The sequence below is a fragment of the Protomyctophum bolini genome (genome assembly GCF_963924005.1).
Source record: "Protomyctophum bolini genome assembly, chromosome: 19".
Lineage (NCBI taxonomy): Eukaryota > Metazoa > Chordata > Actinopteri > Myctophiformes > Myctophidae > Protomyctophum > Protomyctophum bolini.
Window position 1 is genome coordinate 21883623 of NC_137880.1, and position 26989 is coordinate 21910611.

General features: G+C 41.0%; 3 protein-coding genes across 4 annotated transcripts; 1 reads left to right on the plus strand and 2 right to left on the minus strand.

Annotated features, from left to right (window-relative positions):
* Positions 1-3736: 3736 nt before the first annotated feature.
* Positions 3737-10593, minus strand: LOC308334219 (adhesion G-protein coupled receptor G2-like). The gene is made up of 12 exons (XM_080790857.1): positions 10561-10593; positions 10026-10164; positions 9683-9842; positions 9439-9570; positions 9215-9325; positions 9084-9120; positions 8823-8923; positions 8362-8474; positions 5756-6021; positions 5497-5587; positions 4621-4904; positions 3737-4074 (listed from the first exon to the last, which is right to left on the minus strand). The coding sequence occupies exons 3-12, from the start codon at positions 9833-9835 to the stop codon at positions 3947-3949; spliced, it is 1416 nt and encodes a 471-aa protein (XP_080646983.1). The 5' UTR covers positions 9836-9842; positions 10026-10164; positions 10561-10593; the 3' UTR covers positions 3737-3946.
* Positions 10594-13896: 3303 nt separating this feature from the next.
* Positions 13897-16311, plus strand: mtif3 (mitochondrial translational initiation factor 3). 2 transcript variants are annotated; one of them, XM_080790397.1, is made up of 4 exons: positions 13897-13962; positions 14706-15171; positions 15490-15647; positions 16015-16311. In XM_080790397.1, exons 2-4 carry the CDS (start codon positions 14709-14711, stop codon positions 16255-16257), a joined length of 864 nt encoding a protein of 287 aa, XP_080646523.1. In that variant the 5' UTR covers positions 13897-13962; positions 14706-14708; the 3' UTR covers positions 16258-16311. The 2 variants fall into 2 exon arrangements, with proteins under 2 accessions (XP_080646523.1, XP_080646524.1); XM_080790398.1 differs by lacking the exon at positions 15490-15647 and having other exon boundaries at positions 16015-16239.
* A 2535-nt stretch (positions 16312-18846) lies between these two features.
* heca (hdc homolog, cell cycle regulator) lies at positions 18847-26911 on the minus strand. Its single transcript, XM_080790374.1, has 5 exons — positions 26514-26911; positions 22638-23649; positions 21232-21398; positions 19565-19719; positions 18847-19355 (listed from the first exon to the last, which is right to left on the minus strand). Exons 1-5 carry the CDS (start codon positions 26686-26688, stop codon positions 19191-19193), a joined length of 1674 nt encoding a protein of 557 aa, XP_080646500.1. The 5' UTR covers positions 26689-26911; the 3' UTR covers positions 18847-19190.
* Between the last annotated feature and the right edge of the window lie 78 nt (positions 26912-26989).

A 26989-nucleotide genomic window follows, 5' to 3' on the forward strand; every position in this document is an offset into this window, starting at 1 on the left:
ATATGTATTATAGTTACGCAATTTAGCAAGACTAGTGTTTACTTGTAAAGGTTACCATATTCTATTATATTGCTCCCCCAGAGACATGCCAGAAGCACACCATAATGTTGGTAAGCATATCATTATTATTATTTAAAGCTGAAACAGCATGAAGATGATCTTGTAAAACACAATGGGCTGTGATCGAAAGATGTCAGTTTTGGAACAGAAAACAGATACAAATGTAGGAATGCTCTGTGCACAGCAGTGTTCCAATAGGATGTCAGGATCCAATCAGATCATTAAACAAAAACAGGGGTTCATTGCATAAAAGGAGGTTTCGATATGTAGTTAGTCCATTGTTCACAAAAAGTGACAAAACAAACATTTAATGTAACAACATGAAATTCCCACCCCCACACACATACCGGTATTTGCAATTTTTCTTGAATTGGATCTAAAAATAACAAATTAATGAGTGGCAAGCTGTGTAGCCTTTATTGACACCATAGAATTACTTTGACCTTTGACTGGTTGCTATCAGATAATACAAATCATTTATTTTGTGATTGCACTTGTTGTACATTGCTATGGGTAAAAGCATCAGATTATATTTTACATCTAATATAATTTGAAAAGGAAAACGTGTATTTTCATATTTTCCATAATCCTTTACTTTTCTGTCCTGTCAGTTTAGTTACAACTAACTTTTTGTCAGAAAGATATGATGATCCTTTCAAATCTGTTTCATCACCATATTAGGGAACAGATTCTACGTTGTTGTGACTGGGGTGACTGGTGGTGCTCATTATGAAGTCATTCGTAAACTTAAAGATATTGGACAGCAACAGAAGGAAACAATTGATCAAAGTGACTACATCTTGGCTTTCGTCCCGATCCCCTCACGAAGTGGAACTGATATCAAGGAGGCAATGGGAAAGATTCCAAGTGAGAAATCCTCCACTGTTGGATCAGTTGATGTATAAATTATAAATGTATAAATAAATAAATCTATCAACCATTCATTCCTACCATCATGAAAGGCAATAAACCAGTGATTCTCATGGTGATGCATCACAGACATGATGTTAACGCTTACCTAGATGACAGCACTAGACATGTAACCAGAGATGATGTCATTTTGACTGTCGACTGTCTGTACTGGGAAGGCCAATTCCTGGACTGTGACCACAATACAAAAGCCCTCAATAAAGTCCATGAGCGTGTTGTTGGACACCCCCAACAGCATGCTGCATCCCCACACCCCCAGGTACAGGTATTATTTTACCCACATAATATTATTAAATAGTGGTCAGAAATACTTTTATTCTTATTTGTCTCTCTCTTTTACTACTACAGGTCCAAGGTCTCTGGAATCGCATATGCTCATGCATGTGTTATTGTAAGTTATACAATCATACTCTTCTCAATGTATTTGCACATGTATTTGCACATAGTCTTCCAAGCTAGACTGTTGACTCCCACAATGTGCAAATGCTTCCATCATGTGGCATTCGGAGATTGTGGAATAAACTTAGTTGTCTTTGACTTTGACCTAGCTCTTTATTGATAAACATGTAAAATGACATACCGGTAGGCCGAGACATTATCACACCATTATCAAAAGGATAAACTCAAAAAAGCCAGCGGTTTATTTCCATTTCCATTCCTTATTATGAATCCTATGTGAAAAATGTGTGTTATTACACTTAAAGGGATATTTCACTTAAAAAAAAAAAAAAACATTTGGTCTACTCAGGCTTATGTGAACAATGGACAGTTTTTAAGTTGCTTGATTCAGTATGTAGATATTTGATATTCATTTTTGCTGCCCCGCCCCCTTCCTATACAAACCCATTGTAACTTCAAACTCTATTTTAACCATGATAGATTCATCGAAAATACCTGTCCTTTTTTTCTGGTGACTGATATTATACTTCTAATACGTGAGGGGGCCTGGATTTTCATTTACTGTTCATTTATTTTTTAAATAGAGTTTGAAGTGTCAATGGGTTTGTATATGAAGGGGGCGTGGCAGCTAAAATTAATATCATATTTTTTTAAAGTGCAAAATCCCTTGAAGTCCACACACCCAAAGGTGCCAAAGTGTGCATGTCAGTCCAAGCACCCATGGGTGCAGGAAAAAGTCCTTGTCGGAAGTGTGCACACCAGGGGGTAGGGAATACAAAAACAATACAAAAACACTAAATACCTACAATTGTACAGCTACAAATAAATAATTTGTCTTGACTATTGACCTACAACATGCAGATAAGTCATTACATTACATATGTCAAATAGTCCAGGCATCATGTGTTCCTTCAGTTTGAATGAATGCTGCTAGTGAATATTATCTAACATTTGTCTTTTCCCCCCTCAGGTTGCAATGTGCTGTTTCGTCGAACAACTAACTTACTTACTTATATCTATCGCTCCTTTTTATGGAGCATAGGCCGTTGACTACAGTTCGCAGAGTCCTCTATTCTGGGCCTTCTTTTCCAGCTGTTTCCATGTCAGTCCACACTGCTTGATGTCAGTCTCAAGGTCCCTGCGCGAGGTGTTCTTTGGCCTCCCTCTCTTTCTTTTGCTTTGTGGGTTCCATGTAAGGGCTTGTGTACCAGCTTGTGATGCTGGTATTGGGCTTCCGGAGTGTGTGGCCTATCCATCCCCAACTTCTTCTCTTAATCTCCTCTTCCACTGGTGGTAGACTCGCTCTCTGCCAGAGGTCGAACAAGACAGGCATCGGCATGATTACCTTAACAAACAAGCCTCTCTTTCTCTATAGTTCATATATCATTATCTAGTATGCATTGTTGTCTCACTTTATGTATGTAATCCACAGTGTGAATTTAACTTTGAAGAGTGTATAAATGGAACCAAATGGACTTTGATTGTATTGTGTAAAGTAGAATGAACTAGAAATCTGATTTAATATGCCAAAGCTGTAATTTCCAATGCAAGTGCAGTGTATGAAATACAAATTTAAGATCAGATGAGAGACACTCAAGCTTTATTGACCTTTATTTAGATTATTTCAGCAACCTGTGATAGTGTGTTTGTGTAAATAGGTGCAGCATACATGGCAAATGAATCCGTGATATATACATGATGTCATTCTTTTTTAAATGTAATGTACACTACACTTATTTTCAAACATCATTTAAAAATGATTAAAATTCATGCAGAGGTTTCAGAGGTATTGTCAATATGGGAATAGATGAGACTTAAGAACGTAAATATAAGTGTGATGCAAGTAAGTAGATATTTACAACTGAGATGGGTGCTTCTGCGGATATCTGAAAAGGCTTGATTTTGGAGGTATACTACAATCAAATAAGAGGGGTGCTGATCAATTAAATTACATGAAAGATGTTGATCAATCAAATAAGATTGTTGTATTGTTTTCAGTGTTTCTGTCACAGTTCAATTAACATTGCTTTTACAATAGTAATGGGGGTCTCATTCTCATGTAACTCAGAGACAGCGTATATACAATTGACCCATTTACACTCTCACATTTAACAGACATACAAATGCCATTCAATGGGGGGCTCCACGGGCATCTTCACCTTTCAAATGTCTCCACGTATATTTGTTACATCTCTGTGTGTGCGTGTGTGTGTGTGTGTGTGTGTGTGTGTGTGTGTGTGTGTGTGTGTGTGTGCCGACACTATGTACTATTTACATTACTGCAAATAACATTTTCCCTACCATGCATTTATACAAATACTTTCATGTTATAGTGCTGTTTTTATTCACAAAAAAAACACACAAATATATTATACAAGTTAAAATGAAGAGCAATTAAATATATTTATGGGTGGCAATAGTCCATACAACGGGTAAGGACTATATAATTTGTTGGAATAGCTGCCAAACAAGTAGCTTACACTTTGGACTTCTTTCCCAACTTCAGTTTACAATTCAGTCAAACTGCATTCTGTTGACTGGCTTAGCAACTACCTTACTAATGAATGTAGGGGTTTTCATAGGCTACAATGGTTTGAATGGTTACGGTCGTGCAGGAACGTTTCTCATTGTCATTGTCATCTCCTCTTCTTTGCCTGGTGTAGTAGTAGAGAAACAGGAAAAGGCCTGCCAAGTAACGAGACCAGTCAGTCACACAGGAAGGCAATACAGCACAAGATCACTATGTATAGAAGTTAGAATGACCACATTTGTGTTGTAAAAATTTAGAAAAAATATTACCAAAACAAAGGAGGTAGTCGGACCCCCCTTTGAGAGCTATTTCATTATACCATGTACTTCCTGAAGGCTGAGCGGTGCCTCCACTCCATTACGCAGCTAGCCTATGTGTCCCTATACGTGTATGTGTGTCTCTGTGTCCGTAAATGTATAGTTGCACCGCTCAGTTCACACAGGTGTGATTTTTATATACTGTGGCAGTTCATATTGTACGATTTCCTTTAATAGCGTACCTGGTTATCATGAATGGATCTGTGAATAAATAATAAAATAATTGTGTATGTGTGTGTGTGTGTGTGTGTGTGTGTGTGTGTGTGTGTGTGTGTGTGTGTGTGTGTGTGTGTGTGTGTGTGTGTGTGTGTGTGTGTGTGTGTGTGTGTGTGTGGTGGAGGGTGTAAATAGTTGCAACTTGATAACCATACAATAGCTGAATACCTTGGAAAGAATTGAGAATTGTGAAAATGTAGTAGGCGGGCACTTGCAAGACACCGTGAGCAAAGAAAGCAAAACTCCATGTGATGCCCAGCATGCAGCACAGACCCAACACGGTCCACATGTCTTTCCTGCTTCTGTCCATCTGACCAGTCTTCACACTGAGGCTGCTCTGGATGTAACAGAGCCAGCGAAGCACCACCACAAAGGTGGTGAAAGTGAAGAGGAAGACGACGGCGTAGTAGCCCACGTTGACAAATTGGACATCATTGTCTGTTATCCAGCACCTCGGTACAGAAAGGAAAGGTGTATTAAATGAACTTATTTCGCACCACATGCATGACATGTCACAGCCGCAGACAATTTAACAGGTAAACGCAATAAACAGCTGTTGCTATTGGGATTTACAGTTCCCCCACCCAGTTATGCAATACCTGCCCAGCAGGCCAAATGTTGAAATTAAATTATGATGACGTCCTCCGGTGACTCCGGTGACGTTCAGGACTAGGCCAGATCACAGCCCATATGGGATGATCTTTACGTCATTTTCAGGACGTCTTCACCAGTTGAAATAATAGACTATAGCTTATTCTGGGCCAGATCTGACTAGTTATGATATGAGACTTAAGTGGATCTGGCCTCGGATCGGACTCTCTCTGATTCATCCAGGGACGTCCGTCTTAGTGGATGTATGTTGGTTGAAATCAGGTGATATTCTGGGCCAGATCTGACTAGTCTTGGTTTGACTTGATCAGGCCACAATCAAGACGTCACTAATTCGTCCAGGTCCTGACCGTGCTTGCTCGGTGTTGTATTGTGAGATTTCATCACACAATACAGAATAGAGAAAATAAAGGAAAACAATTATCGTGTAGTTACATGGTGACCTGCGTGTTATCTTCGGTGATGATGACCTGTTCACCATATTTTCCCAGGCTGAAGATGGTGGTCACAACAATACTCGGCAGTACTATGAAAAGAGAAAACGTTATTATTAACAAGGACCAGGGTCAGTATGACTTTAATGCTCAAATTAAGCAACTATTTTGAGCATGTCATTATTCAGTATAGGTGAAATTGGTTAATGTGCTTTTCATCCTCAAATGGATCTTTGATCAAGACGGTTGTCACAACTTACCCCAACCGGCAATGGAGACTTTGAGCACATAGTGATTGATAGTGACCTTGCCAGCCTTGTAGAGCTGCAGACACAAATGGAAGGCCTCCACAGCAAACCAGGTGAATGTTGCCAGCAGGGCGTAGTGCATAATGACCGCCATTATCACGCAGCCCACATGACTCTTTAGGTCTGCCACGCCTTTATTGGTGAGGAAGGTGATGTTGAGCAGTAACATGGCCAAAAAGAGTTGCATAAGGACCATATTGTTGGCCTTGTTGTCCCGCCTGGGAGGACAGGACAAAATGTCAGACAGATTGTTATATTTTATTTTATGTGGGGTTAAATTATATAGGAATAAAGGCTATCATGACAGAGATGTAAAGTAGGAGTAGTGATTAACATTCAGTATCCAATAATCAGTATGAGTACAGCAAGTGGCCGACAACATACAGACACCTTGGGGTTGAACAGAACCCTTGCTTGGTTTGAGGGCTATAGGAACTTGGGTTTTCAAGTTGTGGCTGAAGAAGGCTTGAGAGCCAGGAGACAGAAGAGTCGTGGCCAGAAGGAGCAGTGCATGGTCAGGTTTTGTTCAAGCCAGGTCATTTCCTCCTTATCTGTAGAATGACATCTTGGCCTCGACTCTGACCCTTGTTACTTGCGCAAGCAGAGCGTGCAAGTAATGTTATCAGTCAGGTGCTACGAAGCGTATGTCCCATGACATGATGAAGATATGTCCCTTAGCAGCATTATGATATGATGTCATATGCTGGCACGGGACATACGGAAGCAGATCGTGCAGGTATGTTTACCGTCATGCTACGAAGCGTATGTCCCATGATGTGATGAAGATATGTACCAATGCCAGGGTATAATTGGTTTACGATGGTGACGTAATGATATGTTTCAGTGTCGGGTGGATTAAAGGGACATACGCATCAAACCACCCGAGTAACCATGCACATTATACCACATAATCAACTCAGAAATTACATACATATACATATATATATATATATATATATATATATATATATATATATATATAGACATATGAGCATATGACGTGATGAATATATGTACCAATGCCAGTGTATAATTGGTTATCGATGGTGATGTAATGAAGACATGTTTCAGTGTCGGGTGGACTAAAGGTAATAAAGGTAATAAAAACAAAACTTTGCGACTACTATAAAATTGGTCTTCTAAGTTGCTCTGAATGCCAAAATTATGATTATGATTATGAATAATGGTGATTGCACAGGACAATAATTATGCAGAAAGGATTAGCTGTAACTTTGAGCCATGGCATCTGTGAAAAATGTGATGAAATTAATTTATCCCACGATTTTGTAACCCATTTTTCACCCCTGTGTCAATCATCTAATGTGATCCTGGGCTCTACACACCCTCCGCCAACCTGGGGAGAGCAACGGACTTAACTCATGCTTCCTTCATGCTTGAGTGTCCAAGTTGCTCCTTTACACCTGACAGGGGGGAGTTTCCCTGGTTGGACGTAGCGCGTGGAAGGAACATGTTATTCCAACCAGTTCCTTTCCCCTCCATCAGGCGCCCCGGCTGGCCAGGGGGAGGCAGTTTAGAGACCAGGATTACTGGAAATGAAGTCTTATATTCAGAATGAAAGGTCAAGCTGTGAGGTCTAGGATATTGTGTACTGTAAGATCGCTACAATTATTTCGAATGAGTAATTTGCACAAACATCTACTCAAGACATTTGCATTTGCATTTGCATTTGCATTGGCATTTGCATTTTCAGACAGCCATCCTTGCTACCCTGGCACACAACACAAAGTCTGCTTTTCTTCAACATCATCTTCCTATGGACCTTTATACTTTAGTTTACATGATTACACATACTTTACATAGAGTCTTATGTACCTTGTGCAAAATAACATTAACTAGAAAAGTGCCCCTTGGGGCACTCCACCAGGGCAGGTCAGGTTGTGGCTTCCTGGTGGCGCTATAATAGGCCAATGTGAAAAGGGTGCCATTTCTTCTTACGCCTTGGATGGCAATTGGATGATTTGAGGCATTTTGTTCCAAAAAACGCTATAACAGGCCAATGTGAAAAGGGTGGGATATATTCCTTAGCCTAGTAGGAAAGTCTGTGAAAGATTTCACGTAAATTGCACGCTCCGTTCATGATTTGAGGCTTTTTGTTCAAAACGGATCAATCCTGCAAACTTTGAAAGCAAATGTTAGCCAACAAGGATGGAATCTGAAATATCGAACAGATCTGTAGGAGTTTTTCAAAAGTCAGCCTCGGACGGACACAAGCACACACACACACGGACGGAGTGCATAACATACTCTCTCCACATGCCTTCGGCCTGGTGGAGACAATTACAAATTGCACACAAGATGTATTAGATTACTGCAAATATGATTTAAAAATAATAAAAATAGGTTGTTAGTAATTTTAAAGAGAAATCTTCTAGTAATAATGACTACTCTGAAAATAATTAGAAACTCAATTCTATCTATTTAGTCGATTTAGTTTTTTATAGTTTTGAAAGGTTTTCGCTATTAATGACATGTCCAAAATAGGAACGCCAGGTTAAAAGATCAATACAGCCTCTCTCTCTCTCTCTCTCTTTTCTCACCTCGTGAAGTGCATGAAGAGGGATATTCCCAAGAAAAACACGGACAGGCCACAGCCAACGTAGGTGATGTACGTGAGAGAGTTTAGGTCATTGATGGAGACGGTGGGCACTGTCTGCAGAGGGGCAACAAAAAAATCAACATTGTCAATTTGTCATACAAGAGTAATTTTGCTCTATACCACAACATGCAGTAAAAGTTCCCTGTCATTCTGAAACATGTACAAATGTCCATGTTTTTCCCATCAGTCAGCATTCATTTTAATTGACTCTGTGTATAGCCTATGTGGTGTTTTATTTAGTTGTATTCTGCTTTTGTATTAGTTTAAATTTGTTCAACAACAAAGAGTAAACCACCTGTAAAAGGGTTCTTTAGGGTGCTAATGCCTGAAAATGTGAATTACATCAATACTAAAGAAAGAAAGAAAGAAAGAAAGAAAGAACATATGGGAAGCGTTGTGTACCATTAGCACAGCAAAGAATGTCAAGTGTGTGCACTCGCAATTTATGTTGTCTCCGTGTATTAAGGTCAGACATCCTTCATCTGTCCAGTTTGGGAGGCTTCCTACAACAGTAAACACATTGTTTTACATGAACAACAATGGACTGGTTGGTTTAGCATGAGTTCATAATAATAGATCTGATAGTCATATCAGATCATGCAGCCAAGTAAAAAACAAAAGCAAATCCTTACATAATGTACAGTTGTAAAATAAGCACAATACCTTCACCATTCCATGAGCGACATGAAGGGATGCCTTTCTAGAAAAATGCCGATATTGATAGGTAAATTAATATTCATATTATTATAAATAGTAATAATACAAAAATAATTCATATTGACAATTGGACATACCTCTTTGACATGTCGAAAAGTGATGAGTATTTTATCTGTGAGATTAGAAACAGCTACTCCCATTTCAATCGCTATAGTCTCATTGTGTAAAATACTGCTGTTTAAGTCATCCTGAAAAAACATAGTATAGTTATATAATATAATATAATAATATAATTATAAATAACACATATGGGACAATTATTTGTGTCTACTTGGAGATTCCTTTTTTCTTCTTTTTTTACCTTAGCCATGTTGATGAATCTGAAAACAGCTGCAAATGGTACCTGGGTACCATTGTATGCTTGCTCAAATGCTTCCTTTGACAGTGAAACAGATGTTGAATAGTCAAGCAATAGATCTTTGCCCTCTATAATCTGTAGGAAACAGGAAAGATGTTGTAGATTGCACCCAGAAAGGCATACTCCCAGAACCGTGATTAAATTACTATTATTAAAATATTTATTTTATCAAAGTAATGCCACCTACATTTGAGCTAGAGTTAGGGGAGGTGTAGCCAAAGGAGATGGCCTCAAAATCCACATCATCTTCCTGGGTCACTAATGTACCCATGACTTCCCCTATAACCACCTCGACTGAAGACCCATTCATCTCAGGGATCAGTAAGGATATACGTTCCATGATGTATCTGTGGAGAACAGTTGAATGTTGTCTGAGCCATTTTAAATACTAAATAATAATGCAGAATAAATAATTGGTTGGGTTACACAGATATTAGACTGACAGAAGGGCTTAAATACTATAGGCTATTGGTGTGTAAGACACCAACGTGCTACTAACTGGATTTAATTTAGTTTAAGGTATAACTTACACAGCCCTGCTTGGGTCGATGTCTCCTACAAGTTGTGGAACCACTATCTTTTCCTCCGGCCTTGTTACAGAGTTATGACAGTTGTAACAGCTGTTGTTCGATTCAGTTATGTTAATAAAGTATTTGTTTTCAGTCAAATCTAAAACAAGGAGACATCAGGTTTTATCCCCAGTGAACAACAGGGTTTCCCCAAAGGGGTATTTTTCAACACCTCATAGTATCAAAAGCATGGCCTTGATGTATACGTACAAGTATCCAGAAACACTAAAATCATTAATAGCTGTCTACAGTACACTGATTTAGTCAGTCAGTTTCCTGTTGTGTTGGTAACATGTATAGTAACAATGACCAATTTCTTCTTAGCTGGCATAGAAAACTATAGCAAACGCCATTAAATAGGACTTCAGTTCAACCATCTCTTCTTTGAACTTGTGAAACAATATGAACAGCGTGGTCTCATTCTTGGTATGTGGCAATGGAACCAAAAAGCTGAGAGACATGTTTCAGTGGTCATGCTGGCCAGGTGAACACATACCTTTACTACTGCAGAACTCTGTGTTATATATGGTTTCACTGCATTTTATATGTGTGTTCAAACAGGTCAGTCTGCAGTTGTCTATAAAAGCATAAATAGGTAGATGTTAGCATTCTATATGTATCCATCCATATCTACAAACAGCATGAATATATTTAAGTCAGTGTCAGAGTGTGATGTTTCTTAAGTACATTAACAGTCTATTTGAAACTATGAATGGTGAATTCTGAATATACAGTATGATCCTACTACACTACAATGATACCAAATGGACTCATACTATACCCGATACAGGTTCATTGAAGGGACAGCTTTTTGAGGAACTGCACTCTGAAATACAACAGGATAATAACAACAGCACTACTGTACTTCTCAGTAACAGGAAATGACAAATTGATCTGCATATCACGACTGCTTACCTATATGCAAAGGTTGTCCCAGTTACTAACTTACAGTACACTCTTACCAAGAGTTAAATTAACTCTTGATAGTATCCATATTTTCACTCCCAGAGTTGAATTAACACTCTCAGGATTTTACAGTGTATGTAGTGCTTAATTATTATTAAGAATGGAAATAGTTTCTTTTTCTTATTTATTCATCTAAGTTTCACCTGTAATGTATTTTGGGATGAGGCTCGTATTGCAGTGATTCCCAAGGAGGACACACAGAAACAGGTCTTTTTTCACATGCCATTTTGACAGGTAGAGCAGAGAGGAAGTCAGCTTTAGCTTCCCGTAGCTTCTCCCACTCTTCTTGCAATGTTCTGTTTGGCAAACACAGTTTAGTTTTCCTAAATAGCCATGTGTTGAAAAAGGGACTGTTTTGAATGTTTCACTAACTGAGCGAGGAGTAGGTCACACTCACTGTTTAGAGATATGTCTTGAGTCAACGTAATTATGCAATGTCTCTGCAGAATTGCTGAAAAACAATCGTAACATAGGGCATAGTTATGAATAATCAAACGTTTTTCAAGGACAGATGTACATTAGTCTAAACTCTAAACTCACCAACAGATGAATTCACAGCAGCTCTTTTCACAAAGGTCATGGTCTCACCAAGAGTCAAAATAGCTGTATTTGTAGTCAAGCAGTTTCTGATTTCATGGCAATAGTTGTTCCCATTTTTCTTAATTTTCTGGTCACTCGTAGCTATACAAATTCATAAATGACAGACAGTCTACGTGGAAAAAAAGAACAAAGCAACATTCACATTATGTTATAGGACGTGTTGACATAATTTACTCACAAACAGGGCCGATCCAGAGAAGACACATCGATATCCAGGCCATGAACAAGCTGTTCAGAGCCACGTTGCGATGATGTGAAGTCTCTCCCATATTTTAGTATAGGAGTTGAGAGTATGCATTCAATGTTGTGCTTCATTCAAACTAAAATTGTCTAGTGATGTACAGTATAAATGTCCGTCACATATCGTATTTTCATAATGATCATATTGAACACAATATGGCTATTGTTTGCGCCACACAGTGGTCAGCTATATGCAAAGTCCGAGCTGTCTGTGATGTTAGTTTACATATTATGTAAACTGTTAGTTTACATATTATGTAAACTAACAGGCAGCTGAATACAGAAGGCAAAATAATGCTAGTGTCACACACTAGCATTATAATTTGATACTGACTGTCATACAGTGACACCAGCGTGACGCTGATATATATATATATATATATATATATATATATATATATATATATATATATATATATACACATACATACACACATATATGATGGTGAAGATCCTTGATATGAGTATATACGGTGTCCCTCCCAACTTACTCCGGGCGATAGAGAACATTTGCAGCAGGAACAAGGGCAAAGGTGGTAACCCCAGATGGCAACAGTGAAGAGTTTGACATCCTGGCTGGGGTAAGGGGCACCGTAGCCCCCTTCCTCTTCATCATAGTCCTGGTCCTGCATTATGCGCTCAGGAAGGCCATCAGTGGACGAGAGCAGGATCTTGGCTTCACTCCAACACAAGGAGGTCGGGACGCCACCCCACAGTAGTGGATTATGACAGACCTGGATTATGTGGATGAAATCAGCCTTCTCTCCGACAACGTGGAACAAGCACAGGAGTTAGTAGAGTGTGCCACAGTCAACTCATCCGAGCAAGGTCTGAAAGTGAGGAAGACACTTGCATGAGGGCCCTGAATGTCATGACCAGTGTACGGAACTCCAACCTCACCTCTATACAAACGCAGCATTTTCTATGTAACATTAGTCTGTTCTTTTAAGGTACCGTTTGCTGTGAATGTTGGACCTTGAAGCCAACCCTGCAGAAGTCTTGACAGGTGCTACACCAGAATATTGTGTGCAGTACTTAACAAAAACATAATTATTAAAGAGTGTACAAACTGTACATGTTACCAACAAGATCCTGTATGAGGGAATACCATGGGTGAGCATAGCAGCCAGGAGAATGAGACTATAGCATTAATCACGAGGACGTCCCACACTAACATACATGGATGTAATCAAGAATGACGCAGGAGCGCAAAGTACCAACAAACTGAGACAGACAGACAGACAGACAGACAGACAGACAGACAGACAGACAGACAGACAGACAGACAGACAGACAGACAGACAGAGATGATCAACTATTGTGACCTGTGGAGGGCAGCAAAGCTAGTCTGCCATATGAAGAAGAAGAAGAAGAAGAAGAAGAAGAAGGGAACGTCAGGGATCCTTGGAACAGAGGGAAAGGGTGTCAGGGATGTCGTCACTCTTACCTGACGTCACTCTTACCTGATGTCATCCCCTCCATATATAAGGCATTCACGCCAGAAACAATCTCTGTCCGACTATTCTGTAAGGATGGAGGAGGTCTTGGTCGCAAGCGCGGAAAGTGCTGACCTTAACAACTTATCAAGTTGTTATCTTGGAGTACGATAGTTGCGGTCTTGATATTCTTCAGTTTTGGGAGCAAGTTAAGAATGATTAACTTACCTGATGTCATCCCCTCCATATATAAGGCATTCACGCCAGAAACAATCTCTGTCCGACTATTGAATATCAACGTGGTCAGTATTGAGATTCTAATTCTAAACCTGCAATTTAATCATTCTTAACTTGCTCCCAAAACTGAAGAATATCAAGACCGCAACTATCGTACTCCAAGATAACAACTTGATAAGTTGTTAAGGTCAGCACTTTCCGCGCTTGCGACCATGCAAGACCTCCTCCATCCTTACAAAGGGTGTAGCGATGGTGAGGAAGGCACTGGTCACATTTATGATGTTACATACTCTTGTACAGTAGGTGGCGGTATGCACCTCTATGTTGGTTGCGATCTGCCAAAAACTCAGAGAAGAAGAAGAAGAAGGGAACAACAACACACGAGCATGATGGACATACGACTTTGACCTACCACAACAGTAAGCGCTCGTATTTTATAACGGCGTCCCGGTTATAAACATTTATAGTATAATCTATAGGCTACTATAATCGTAGAATCGGTGCATTTGCCTAGAGACTACATGAGACTTTATTGAATGACATGCCTGACCTGTACTCTGTACTGTACAATGCACCGCCCACAACGCGACACACTGTACAAAGCCAAGAACAAAAACTCAAAACCAAAATTCAGACATTATTTCTATGCAAGCTGATTTTCCATTGTCCACGTTATCTTCTGGCCAGATACTGTACGTCACTCTGTCATTTGTCGAGGTTCATCGAGTGATCATATGGATTTTGAGTTTATTTTAACTGTGTAAACAAGACAGCCCATTGAATACTGTAATAACAGTTTGCAAAAAAGCACAGAAGAGTACAGTTTAATACAAATACAATTCTAAGAGGCAGGATTTAACATAAGAAAGCACTGTGCTTGTTTCCCTATTGGGGTCCTGTATTCAATCCATTGAAACGTATGGGTATATTTGATAGGTCGCCATAGTTACTTGCCCACTGGAGTAGCTCTGGTCCATAGCTCTAATGTGGAGGTTGACAGACAGTAATGGATTTACAATTCCAAGTTGAAATCTTTAAACTGTTGTGGCAATCCCACGCTTTTGAATTTTGATACAGTACTTTGATAAATGTGGTATTTTAGTTTGGCATAATGTTTAAGTGATGTTTGCACTTTTCAACATAATTGTCTCTGTTGGTCTAGGTTATGTCTGCAGGCTGCCTGAGGTGGGTACTGTGCCAAGCTGTGAGGGGGGTGTGTGCTGGCAGCAGCTCTGGATCTCAGAGAGCACCATCCAGATATCTATTATGTAACGTGAGGCGTAATGTGATCGCACCCTCTTGGCGATGGTCTCTGTTCTCCACTACAGTGGATGTTGTAGATGAGGTTGCCACGGCGAATAAAAAGAAAAAGCAGGACCCGCGGGCTCGTGTCACCATCAACAATGTCGGACGTAAGATCCAACAGCGTCAGCTGCAGGTGATCAGCGAGATGGGTGAGAACCTGGGCACCATGCACCGCGCGGACGTCATCAGGATCATGGATGAGCAGGGCCTCAAGCTGGTGCTGCTCAGTGATAAGTCTGATCCCCCCGTCTACCAGCTGATGAGCGGCAAACAGATCCACGAAGAACAGCTGAGGTTGCGGGAGAAACAGAAAGCAAAGGCAGGTGTGTAGTGTACTTTCCCTCCTGGAACCTTCTCTGGGACATTCCCAGAACAAATATATAGGATAAAGTACAGTAACTCTCTCTGGAGACATACATACATAAGTTGTAGTAAGTAATCGTTGAGCCTGGAGATGGCTGAGGCTTGTATTAGGACTGGCAGACTCCTCAGTGAGGAAGAGTCTGATCTTCCAGATGTTGTAAAATGCAAACGTACAGGGCTGTGCGGCAATATAGGGTAGTGTAAGTGTTGCAATGTAGGCCTCAAAGTACCAAATGGTTTCCCAGATTGGTGAAACGGAAAATGCTCTTTATCCATAGGGCCTTTGTCGGTGAAAGAGCTCACGTTTTCTTCTGATATCGCCCCCCATGACCTCATAACCAAGCTGAAACAAGTCCAGTCATGGCTGGACAAGAAGAATCATGTGAAAATCATCCTACGGTCGGGACGTGCACGCTCAGAATCCGCAATATCATTGGTGAGAAAATAACTTACAGACATTGGTGTCAGGTATTGATCAGATGAAGAAAATGGCTTCGCTGTCAGGCAGTTTTCCATAGCAGTGGTGATTAATTACCAGTGACATATTCCATCCATTGCATCCAGATGAGAAAGAAGCTAAGAAACAGTTAAAAGACACACATCCCAGACTTACTAGGCTGAGTGGTCCCAGACCTCTCTAAATCCTAAATACTTTGCAAAGGTGCTTTTTAAGAGGAAATCTGTTATTTTCAGTGAGCAACACCATCTTGTTGCAGTAGGCATAACTGAAACCATCAAAGCTGTACAATTGAACAGCCTTCAGAATAGTCTAATCTCAAGTTTTTGTGTCTTTGAAACTACAGGACTCAACTCTGGAGCAGATGGTGCAACAAATAGAGATGATGGTGGGATTTGTTTCCAAGCCACAAGTCATCCGTGATGGCAAAGCTGCTGTATGTGTAGTCCGGCCACCTTCAGCCAAGGAACTTGCCCAAATGGGAAAGAACAAAAAAATACCAGCATCAAAGAATGAGGACTCAATCATGCAGCCTGACCAGCCTAAAGCATCAGATGAGAAACCTGAAGGCAAAGACACTATACAATAATGAGTTATTGTACAAAATAAAATAATACATTTTCCTTTGGTTTCTGTGTTTGTTGAAAGAATGATTAACTCAGAAAAATAAGAAACAGATTTTGTTCATTGTGGTATTACATGGGATAATTTTGGTTGCTCATATCATCTTAAAAATATCCATCTGGTCTATTGTTTCCTGGTCTGCTTGTGTCTAATGCACTTGTATGGTCGTGGCACACTCACAGCTTCCGTACCAGAGCACATTCATGATATTGCCATGGGAATGCTCTGGTACTTTGTAGGATTTGTTTTAGCAAAACTTGGAGAATGGATAGAACAGCCCTTAACAGACTTGGTTGTCTCATTAGTGATAAAAACACTTTGACCACTGGATGTCACCAAAGCACAGTTATGATTAATACAGACAGGTTTCATCATTGCAGCAAGAACTCAAAACAGGTTCAACCTCCTTTGAATTCCCAATAGCTAGAATGAACAATACAAAAGAGAGATTTAAGCGAGAATATGAGGTGATATGATCTATGGGTAGGCTAGGACATTTGTGACGTTTTTTGGGTGATGTAGTCTTTATTACCCTCCCTGCATAGTCTTATTTTAACTAACTTGCAGAGAAGTTGGCCCGGTTTCCCAAAGGACACCTCTTACACCATGGTGTAAGAGGTATGGTGTTGCACATGATCAGTTGCCCTCTAGGCCGCACATGAAGCCTGTGTGCGGCCTAATTGGCTGCATGGCAGCCAATCAAACACTGTCCTTTTTTGGGAAACACTGAAACACAACAACATAGAAATACACAACCGAGACTAGAGCACAGCCATACCTGTCCTCATTGCGCACGTAAGGCATGCATGAATACACAAACCTGTTTCCCTAAAGCCTCTTTAGCCTACACACACCTGTCGACATGTGGCAGATTCGCAGAGAAATGTGTGGTGCGAGTGGTGACTTTCTTCATCTCATTTAAATATAAAAACTTTGAAATTAAGGCCTACTTCAGCATCAAAGAAATTAAATTGAATTACATTTAAGAGTGAAGAGAGCCTACTGTCAGCTGTCCAGCAGTCCAAATATAATTAAATTAAATTTCAGAATGGTAGACCTGAGGCCTACCATACCTTAGCCTGGCTAATAAGCCAGACTCAAATCACACTACTTCTGTCTGGCTTATTAGCCAGGCCAGGCTACTGAGGCCTACCATTGCATGGCACATCTATGCACGAAATGTCTATGTTCACAGGCTTCATGTGTGGCCTAGAGGGCAACTGAGCATGTGCAACACCATACCTCTTACACCATGTAAGAGGTGTCCTTTGGGAAACCGGGCAAGGAGTCGATCCACCTTTACAGGGGTTGATGTGCCTCACATATTTGATGTCTTGTGTATTAAAGCCAAGGTAGACTTCTTATGGCTTTTACCCTACCTCAACAGTGGCATATGGCATTTTTAAGTTAGATGTGAGAGTAATTTTGTCATTGCCCTTCATTGTGACCTTATCCTTTAATTTCTTCAACCCAAAATGTAATAATTTCTTTCTATTGATCATTCCCACCACATTTAATTAAAATCTGTCTATCTGTTCTTGATTTTGACCTTGACCTTTTCAACACATAATTTATTAATCACGGACTAGACAGACCAACAAACAGAATCGTATTCATGTGACTTCATCCAACGATTGGTGAACCACCAGACAAAGAAACATTGTCAGAGACAGATGAGTGCATTTATTTTTAGAATGCAATATCTATGCTCTTTATTGTTTCGCATTGTTTGAGTGGATTTATCATCCCTAAAAATGTTTACGGATTCTACACATCAGGTCAACCTGGTGAGTTATTTATTGTCCTACGTTAAGAATATGCTTTGGCAGTGAATGTTGACTGTACGGAATGCCCAGTCCAATTGCATAAATAATTTAGTAAATTAAGTAAAATGTTGGTCTGACTTAGCCTGGTGAAACCACTCCCCAGGCTTGGTTGTGTACTTTAGAAAGTAAAGGTCTCTTGTTTTGTAAATTGCAACACCTTTTGCGTGCAACACAAGCCTCACTAATAGTGTTATATTCATGCAGTATATGTATATACCAGTGTTGAACAATATACCTTTATACCACTTTTTATGCTTGTTTCGAAAGATGAATGATACAGCTATTGTAGTGTGCTTTCTGTATCCTAAAAGGGTGATTTATACTTATTTGCATGCTGGTGACTTGCACCAGAAATGGTTACAAGCTCACAGCGCATGGTGTGCAGCAAAGTATAAATCTCAATCATTACTTCCATTATGTCAGTATTTTCACACGTCTCCCCACTTCCTGTTACTACTAAATGACTACCGTAACTACAAATTGTATGAGTGGAATTCATAAAAAAGGGTCATTCAACAATGTATAAATAAGCCTTAGCACAAGCAGTTTTAATTGTTTTGCAACGTTCTTGATTTTGATTGTAATCAGATGAATAGATTCTACATCTGCTACCTGCATGTGTGTGTGCATGAGTTAAAGTGCAAGAACGAGAAAGACAGATACATGCACTATACAATGTAAATTCCATTTTGGTAAAGATGATGCAATGAAAAGAGCAGCACGTATCATTCTCTCCTTTACTCCCGTTTATTTTCACCTTTTTTGTAAAAAAAACAAACCAAAAAGCAAATTTGGCATACAGATTCACATTCACTTGTCACAGCTAAATGTGTTTGCTTAAGTGCAGGTTCCACATCCTTTACTGGTCAGCCACACCTCCCACTGAGATTAAACATACTGCTCTGGGACTTTTAAAATTAAGAGTCATACTCTTCCCCCATACATACAAAAGAAACGGTTTGACAAAACAAAAACATTCAAAGCGTGGTATGGCCTGAAGAAAATAAGTAAATTAGCCTAGACAAGTAAACAAAGACGAAAAAACGGAACTAGCATGCATGCACAACATTTGTCAATAAGCCTCGAGTACTTTGTAGGAGGAGAAGGGTTTGACGAAATGGTAGTCCAGGTTGCCGCAGTGAGGGCACTGCTGGACGTTGCTATACTCGGAGAAGTACTGCATCCCCACACGCACGTCTACCACCGGCTTACCACAGTGCTTACAGTTGAGGCGGGCCTATGTTTACAGGGAGGAAAAGATGGGAGGTTTTTTGTCATTCATTGCAGATGCTTCCTTCAATTCACCATGTCAGTTAATCACAAATACCAAAACTCTATTGCTAAACTCTTGTCTACTGTATATATACTCTGTTCTACAAAATAGGGTTAAGCCTAATCACAATCTATCTACAACAGCCACACACACACCAGTTGTACTGTATGTACCTGGCAACATGGTGAAGCAGCCAATATGTCATATGTGTACATGGTGCCCAGTTGGTGCCAGCTGCCATCCCACCGCGACTTGCACTTGATGCAAACTATTTTATGGACTCCTTCCAGACAGTCCACACAGATGGCATAAAGGTGCATGAGTCTACCTGTTAACAATGAAAAACAGTCAAAATGTTAGACAAGATAGGATATATACAGTTATGACTCTGGCATTTCATTGGCTGAGGTTATCCAACTGAGGGCTGGCATATAAGCTTGAGCTGTAGGCAAGGACTGATGCAGCAGAGGTTGGTTACTGATGGCAACAAATGCTGGGTGATCATTGGTTTATCACATACCCATAGCTTTTAGTCATAAAGATGGTCAAATCGGCCGCAGCGAGGAGGTCATAAAACAGATCATTGTGCAGTGACACTTTGAGCTTGCGCTGATTGGTCAGCTCAGCTGTTCGTATAATTAATCTTCGGTCCTGGTAAATACACCTAGAAAACTGACACAGAAGCAGAAGTGCTACCCAGGCCAGTACTATACGGTAACTGCATTTTCATTTCCCCAACAAATAATCATTATCCAAACAATCAGTCTATAACTTCCTCGTGAGTTAAATATCAAGACAGGCGGACACACATGCACCCGTAGCTTTCCAACGATCGATTTCTAATTGGTCCGTTTAAATAAAATTTAAAAATAAACATGGCCCATTCCCCCTTTAAAATAATATAATCCATTGCCAAATAAACACTACATTACAATCAAAGTACCATTTCTAAGAATAGATTGTTATTCAAATATGTTAATTAATCTGCTCCATTCACCCTGAGACAAAAGTACACAAGGAATAATTATTCATTCAAATAATGAATGATATAATTATGCATTACTGATCATGCAATTAAATACAGTTTGAGTAGATCAAAGAAGCCTCATTTGTTGTCCTAATTAATTTGTCCAAATACATGTACACATGTTGTTAATGTATGTAACAGATTCAAATAACATTTAGTCATTAGCCTGCATTTTAAACATTATTTTAAAACACAAAGCAAAATGAAGTGACAAATTAATTAATCTTTATGAAAAAAACCACAGTGACTCATTGCATAGAGACTGAACATAATGGTTATAACAGGCACAGTCTAATAATGGTGTGTCTTCCCTGTGCATTTGAAGGCTTTCATACAGCTAAATTGGGAATTTTAGCAGTTATCAGGCTAACTGGCTTGGATCCCTACAATAAGCCTACATATTAAAAAGAAAACATTTCTCCTGTTTTACTGTGGGGGGATTATTGCTTTCCTTCATCCTATTACAATGGCTATACAGTATACTAACATATCTTGAACAATGCACATGAATGATGTGCTAACATGCTAACACAAGATTTGTGTACCAACATTGATAACAATGCCTATGGAGCTTGGCTATGTGGTAAGCTGTAGTAGACAACATGATCTGTTCTGTGATGTCTACTGTTCTGTCTACTTTTGTGGGGACATGCATGGAGACAGACAGTTCAAGATGGCTAGGCTCATATGGAGCATGACATATAAAAAAGGTTTACATTTAAATCTTTGGTGCCACCTGCTGTAGCGTTGTAAATAATTCTGTTCCGATTGATAAATACACAAGTGTCAGGTGACCTTGAATCCCATGCTGACCTTGAAGGTGGCAAGGGACGTCATACTCAATCTCGTCGTGGCGTGATGGGCTGAGGAACAGGGTCCCGTCCACCAGGGGAAACTGTTCAAAAACTGGCAGGGCCCTGTGACACAGGGCACAGTTGACCACGTTCCGTTGACTGGCACTGAGGGCCGACAGGATAAACCTGGAGGGTGAGAGTAACAACCTCAGGGTAGTGGAAACTGGAAACACCAGTGGAAGATCCGATGGCTCTAGTCTTCACGTTTGAAATACATAATGCAGCCAAGTAGGGTATCCCTGTGGCACATTCTGCTACTTGGTCATTGAAGATCAGAGAATTCCTACAATATACAACTCATTCCATATCATGTCCATATGATATCAGACTGTGTATGCGGACTATGCACCTAGTGTTGAAGTGTCTCTGAGCAAGACACTTAACCCCGAACTGTTCCCAGGGCACTGTATAAATTTGCCAACTGTCCATAATAGTTGGGATAGGTTGAGAGAGAGAGAGAGAGAGAGAGAGAGAGAGAGAGAGAGAGATGACTAGATCTTGTTGTGCTGGTCATTTTGAAAGTAGCTCTCAAGTCAAAAACGTGTGAGCACCCCTGGGATAGGTTAAATGCAAAATAAACTTTTCAATTATGTGCAAGATGTGACAAATAAACAACTAAACTAAAGTTTATGTTATTGTTGAAGGTTATTGCTGCCTTTTTCCTCTTCACACAGAACTTGTGTGTGAGACACTGTTTCCATGGGTGTTAAACCCTTTGGCACATTCTGTTAACTGGCTGTTATTTCCTACAATAAACAAGCAAAAGTTAAAACATCTCACATCTGCTGCCTTCCATATCATGGGTAAATAAGAAGATATATAACTACTATTACTATACTACTATACTTTAACTAACTGCAGTATAACACATTTCTGTAAAGCAATTGTTCATTATTATGAGCGTGGTGACTAAATGATATGAAGATGAGTTCCCATTCGGCAAATTATGCCACTTTATTGCTGCATAATATTTGTTTTCTGTGTGAATGCACACAAAAAAAATCCTTTGGTGTAAAATACAGTACTGTAATTGCATGAAAAAATGCTCTCAGTGTGAAAGTACTATAACCACATGAACCCTAGAAGATTCCCTATTCTGGGCATGTCATCGGCAATGTGCTTGTATATTTTGTTTATTTCTGCCAAATAAATTTGGAGTAGAGGGAAAAAAAGGACGGTACCAAGTATGATCCCCTGGGGGCTCAGATTGTCATTGTGATCATTTCAACTTGATCTACAGTAATACCACACTGGAATGTTATAAATGACAGGAAACATTCAAATACTGCTGAACTGAATGACGACTCATGGAGGAAAACTAATAAACACATGGTGCTGGCTGCCCTACCACCTGTCCTTACACACCTACGCAGATCCTCTCCCTGGCCGGCCTGCGCGTCATCCTCCATGCGGACATGGTAGGTGTTGAGCTTGTGGCGAGGGATGTGTGTGAGCAGCTCTGAGAGGTCCAGCCTCTTAAGGAACTGCACTGGGTGAGGGTGTCCACTGTCTCCCACCCCGCCGTGGGTGAGCCGGTGGGGCAGCTGGAGGGCGAAAGACAAAGAGAGAGGGAGAACAGAGCTGGGATCCAGGTGGGTTCCGCCACCGCCGGCTCCTGTGGAGCAGCCGGCACTCCGAGAAAGGGCTCCTCCTGTCAGCAGGTGTTTCCGCTGGTGCTCCAGATGCACGGCTGATTTGAGGAACTCTCCCAGGTGGCGGGAGCTCCGTGAGCCTCCACCGCCGCCGCCTCCCAGTGCCGCTCCAAAGGCAGCGGCCGGGGCGGGGGAAAAGAACGTGAAGCCAGTGGGAGGGGACTGTCCCGGGGAGTCACAGGGAGACCTCTGTGGAGGCCCCAGGTTGAACAGTCCTCCTCTCTCTGTAGAGTTCTGACGGTCCACTGACTGCCGCCGAGGCAGTTCCTGGCTAGAGGCCCTGTGGGCCATCTTTCCCCCAGGTGGCTTGCTTTTCTTGGGTTCCTCAGGGGGGCCGTCCCCGGACCCCAAGCCCCCGGCCTTGGCCAAACTCTTGTCCCCCGGCTTCTTCTTGCGGTCGTCATGCACGCGTCTGACCTGGTACCAGTCTGTGTCTTTCTTCAGGTGTCCCTGTCCACAGCGACAGGAGCAGAAGCGGAAAGCCAGGTCATAGCCCTTCTTAGTCCACATGTTCTGCCGACACTGCTTCTCGTTCCAGGAGCGTGCCCGGCCGATGCAGTTGAACTGGACTAGGATGGAGCTCTCCCACTCATAGAAGCACTGCAGATGCAACCAATTGCCGTAGGGACAGATCTCGCTGTTGCACAGAACACGCTGGTAGTCATCTTTTTCCAGGTTGATGGCACGGCCCAGGCTGCACAACAGAGGGGTCGCACAAGGGGCCTCTGTATAAGTAAAACACAGGAGAGGGGGAATGTCAATTAGAAAGCCAAATTCTAAATTTAGCTAAAAGTGAGAGAAGAGAGAAACTGAACAGTTCAAATGCTTTTAGATTCAGATGACAGATTCCTAGAACCATGATACTGGTGGAGCTGATGGATGATCAAATGTACTGTTCTTCAGAAAGAATGATATAGTAATGAACCTAATTTGTCAATTTAACATTACTATATCGTCCTGTGTTTGAATGGAAGGTCTCAATCTCTTAGCAACTTTGTAAACAACATCTAAAGACAGTTTACAACACACAATTTCAGAGAACTACTACTGAGGGCTGGTTACCAATGCTGTACTGTGTGTGTGTGTGTGTGTGTGTGTGTGTGTGTGTGTGTGTGTGTGTGTGTGTGTGTGTGTGTGTGTGTGTGTGTGTGTGACTGTGTGTGTGTGTGTGTGACTGTGTGTGTGTGTGTGTGTGTGTGTGTGTGTGTGTGTGTGTATATATATATATATATACTGTGTACATTTCTCCATGCTGCACATAATCAAATTAAACCCATACAAAATATTCATGTTTACTGTGTGCCTCACTGTTGTTTTAAGGGTGGATCACAGAGAAGAGGTTGATTAACATCTTTTAACTAATGATTCTAGATTTATTTTACAGATTGCCTTCATTACAACATTCCTATTCAACATTGGAAACCAGCACTTAGATTCTAACAATGGCACTGATAAAAGGATGCATTTAATTTGATTTCTTCTTTTATTGATCACTAACCATGCACAATTAAGATCAAATGCACGAGAGATCGCTACAAGCTTACTTTCGAGTCCTGGGGTACAATTACATAACTACAAAACTGTACTACAGTAAAAGGTCACAAATGCCCCCCAACAAAAGCCAAATATCTTCAAAGACCTGGTTGCGACCTGGTCCCCAGACTCCCCACCAGCCGACCACCGGAGCCCACCACTTTTTCACTCCCGACTGGCCTCCAGTACGGAAAAACCTGGCCCCAATTAGTGACATTGAACGCCAGCCATGGGGAGTCCCAGAGAACAGGCACCAACGGCAGCCAACTATCTCAATTGTCCACTCATTGAAGCCACATCACCGGTGACTAACCTGAAGAAGTAACCAGCAGAAGGGGTTACTACACAGTACTAGAAGTGATCAAATTAATTACTGCACAAAGTTAACAGCACTAACGTTTTGTTTAATCATTAATTACCATACTATTAATAGTAATAAATGAGTAAACTATCCTGTATGTAGTCACGACTCACAATACATTTTTATAATGATATCGGTCTACTATCTCTGTGGTGCGTTGTTCTGACCTCTGCCCTTCCGACTGGGCCTTCGGGATTTGGGCTTACTTAAAAAAAGAAATATTTCATGACAAAGCCATATTGTTGCTTCCATAATTTTCATAATTCACTCTACTCTTACATCTACCTACAAACAGTACAGACTACCATGCAGCAATATACTGTAAACAGTACCTACAACAAGAGTACCAACAGTATCTACTGTACAGTAGCTATGCTACAATCATAAGTAAAATGTAGCCAACAGAACAGTACCTACAACAGTGCCTACTGTAAAATATGCAGTAGCCTACCTACAATATACAGTACCTAGGCTACAATCACATCTAAAATCGACAGAACTGAACCTACAACAGTACCTAGTGCGTACCTACAATATACACCTGCCTACCTGCTGTAGGCTACTGTACAATATATACAGTACCTACAAATATTGCATACATTACATACAACAACTATAGTAGGCCTACAGTAGACTATCAGAGCCTAAACATCTGTAAGCAAGCAGGGACTAACTGCTTGCTTCACTGCACTTCAGTGCACCTGCACCTTCAAACACTGAATGAACTGTAAATATGGACATCAAAGGATAAGCAATATGCAACCTTTTCTGCTTTTCAAAGAACATTGTTTAGCCTACATGTATCACTTTCTTGACATGAAGCCACACAGAAGAAAGTCACCCAGGTGTGATGCCAGCCTAGCCTAGCCTGAGTGATAGCGGAGAGTTGAGGGCGTGTCTAAAGATAACACACACACACACACACACACACACACACACTAATACAATAATGCCTGTGCTGCTTATCCGACTCACGAGGCAATCCCTGTAGAATGGACACAGTCTGTGTTAATTCATCCATATGTAACGATAGGGTACTGTGATATGCACATTTGGGGTTTTCAGGCAGTACTGCTGGTCAACCAGTAGACAGGTGTCCGAGTCTACATTTCTCAAGGGGAGATCATCTCACCACTGGCTGCAGATGTTTAAGTTATAACATATTATTATACCAAACATTTTGGTTCAAACAGCGTCATGTAGCCGATGCATTGCTGCAATAAGTTCCGGGTTGTTGCAGCTTTAGCAGCGCTGACTCTGAGGATTTGACTGTGTTTGAAGTTGAACTTGAGTGCGCAGACAAGCAGTGAGGATGTTAGAATGACCCTTGGGCGACGAGGCCACTACCAAAAAACTGCACATAATGTGCACGTCACGAAAACGAGACATTGCTAATGCAACTATTTGGATGTCAACCGCCAAAAAACCCCACGAAGAAGAAGAACGAGACATTGCACACTTGACTGCACGGGCCTTGTAGCCACGTTCGAAAGATGTCGGTCAGCGGACAGCCGCATTTGACATTCAATCCTGCCCAATTATGGCATATTGTTCGAGACACTCTCCCTCCAAGAGTAAATTGATCTTTAGTAACCTTACTAGTCTGCGTAGCGTTGCAATGCAAACACCCACCAAGAACAATAACTTATTCAGGTATGCAGTTATGGCCCAGGCCCACCATCGTGATTGTCTTACCAGTACCACTCAAAGTGCGTTCGTTTCGAGGTGCAGCCGTCGCCCCCAGTGGTGCTGCTGCCGCCGCGGCTGCGCCTCCTGTTGCGGCCGCGCTGCTGGCTCCATTTTCTTGCTCATCTCCACTACTGTTGGTGCGCTTGCTTTTCTTCCCCTTGTTGCTCTTCTGGTTGGGCATTTTACAGATATCACTATTTAAAGCCAGTAAGCCACTATCAACAACTGTCAGCGTCTAACATTTCTGTGGATTCCATGTCGGGGCTTCTCGCCTTTCCGTTAGAGACGCTGCAGTTTTCTTTCTCTCGATTGTGAATGTGGTGGTATTTATGGTTTCAATAAAATCACAATCTAGCTTTCCTGCACTTGTGACAGCAGTCTGTAAGGTAACCTATCCGAGAGAAGGCGTGTCCATGTCTTGTTTTGATTCCTGCTCAAGAATCGGTCAGACGCTGTTTTCCACAAGCCCGCGGTGACGTAAG

Coding starts and splice junctions, on each gene's coding strand:
- LOC308334219 (XM_080790857.1), bottom strand. CDS start 9,835: ATGGAACGTATATCCTTACTGATCCCTGAGATGAATGGGTCTTCAGTC. Junction 9,326..9,438: donor GATTCATCAACATGGCTAAG/GTAAAAAAAGAA, acceptor ATGTTTTTTCAG/GATGACTTAAACAGCAGTAT. Junction 4,905..5,496: donor GATAACACGCAGGTCACCAT/GTAACTACACGA, acceptor TTCTGTACCGAG/GTGCTGGATAACAGACAATG.
- heca (XM_080790374.1), bottom strand. CDS start 26,688: ATGCCCAACCAGAAGAGCAACAAGGGGAAGAAAAGCAAGCGCACCAAC. Junction 23,650..26,513: donor ACGCACTTTGAGTGGTACTG/GTAAGACAATCA, acceptor TTACTTATACAG/AGGCCCCTTGTGCGACCCCT. Junction 19,356..19,564: donor CTGCTTCACCATGTTGCCAG/GTACATACAGTA, acceptor CTGTAAACATAG/GCCCGCCTCAACTGTAAGCA.
- mtif3 (XM_080790397.1), top strand. CDS start 14,709: ATGTCTGCAGGCTGCCTGAGGTGGGTACTGTGCCAAGCTGTGAGGGGG. Junction 15,172..15,489: donor GAAACAGAAAGCAAAGGCAG/GTGTGTAGTGTA, acceptor CTTTATCCATAG/GGCCTTTGTCGGTGAAAGAG. Junction 15,648..16,014: donor CAGAATCCGCAATATCATTG/GTGAGAAAATAA, acceptor TTGAAACTACAG/GACTCAACTCTGGAGCAGAT.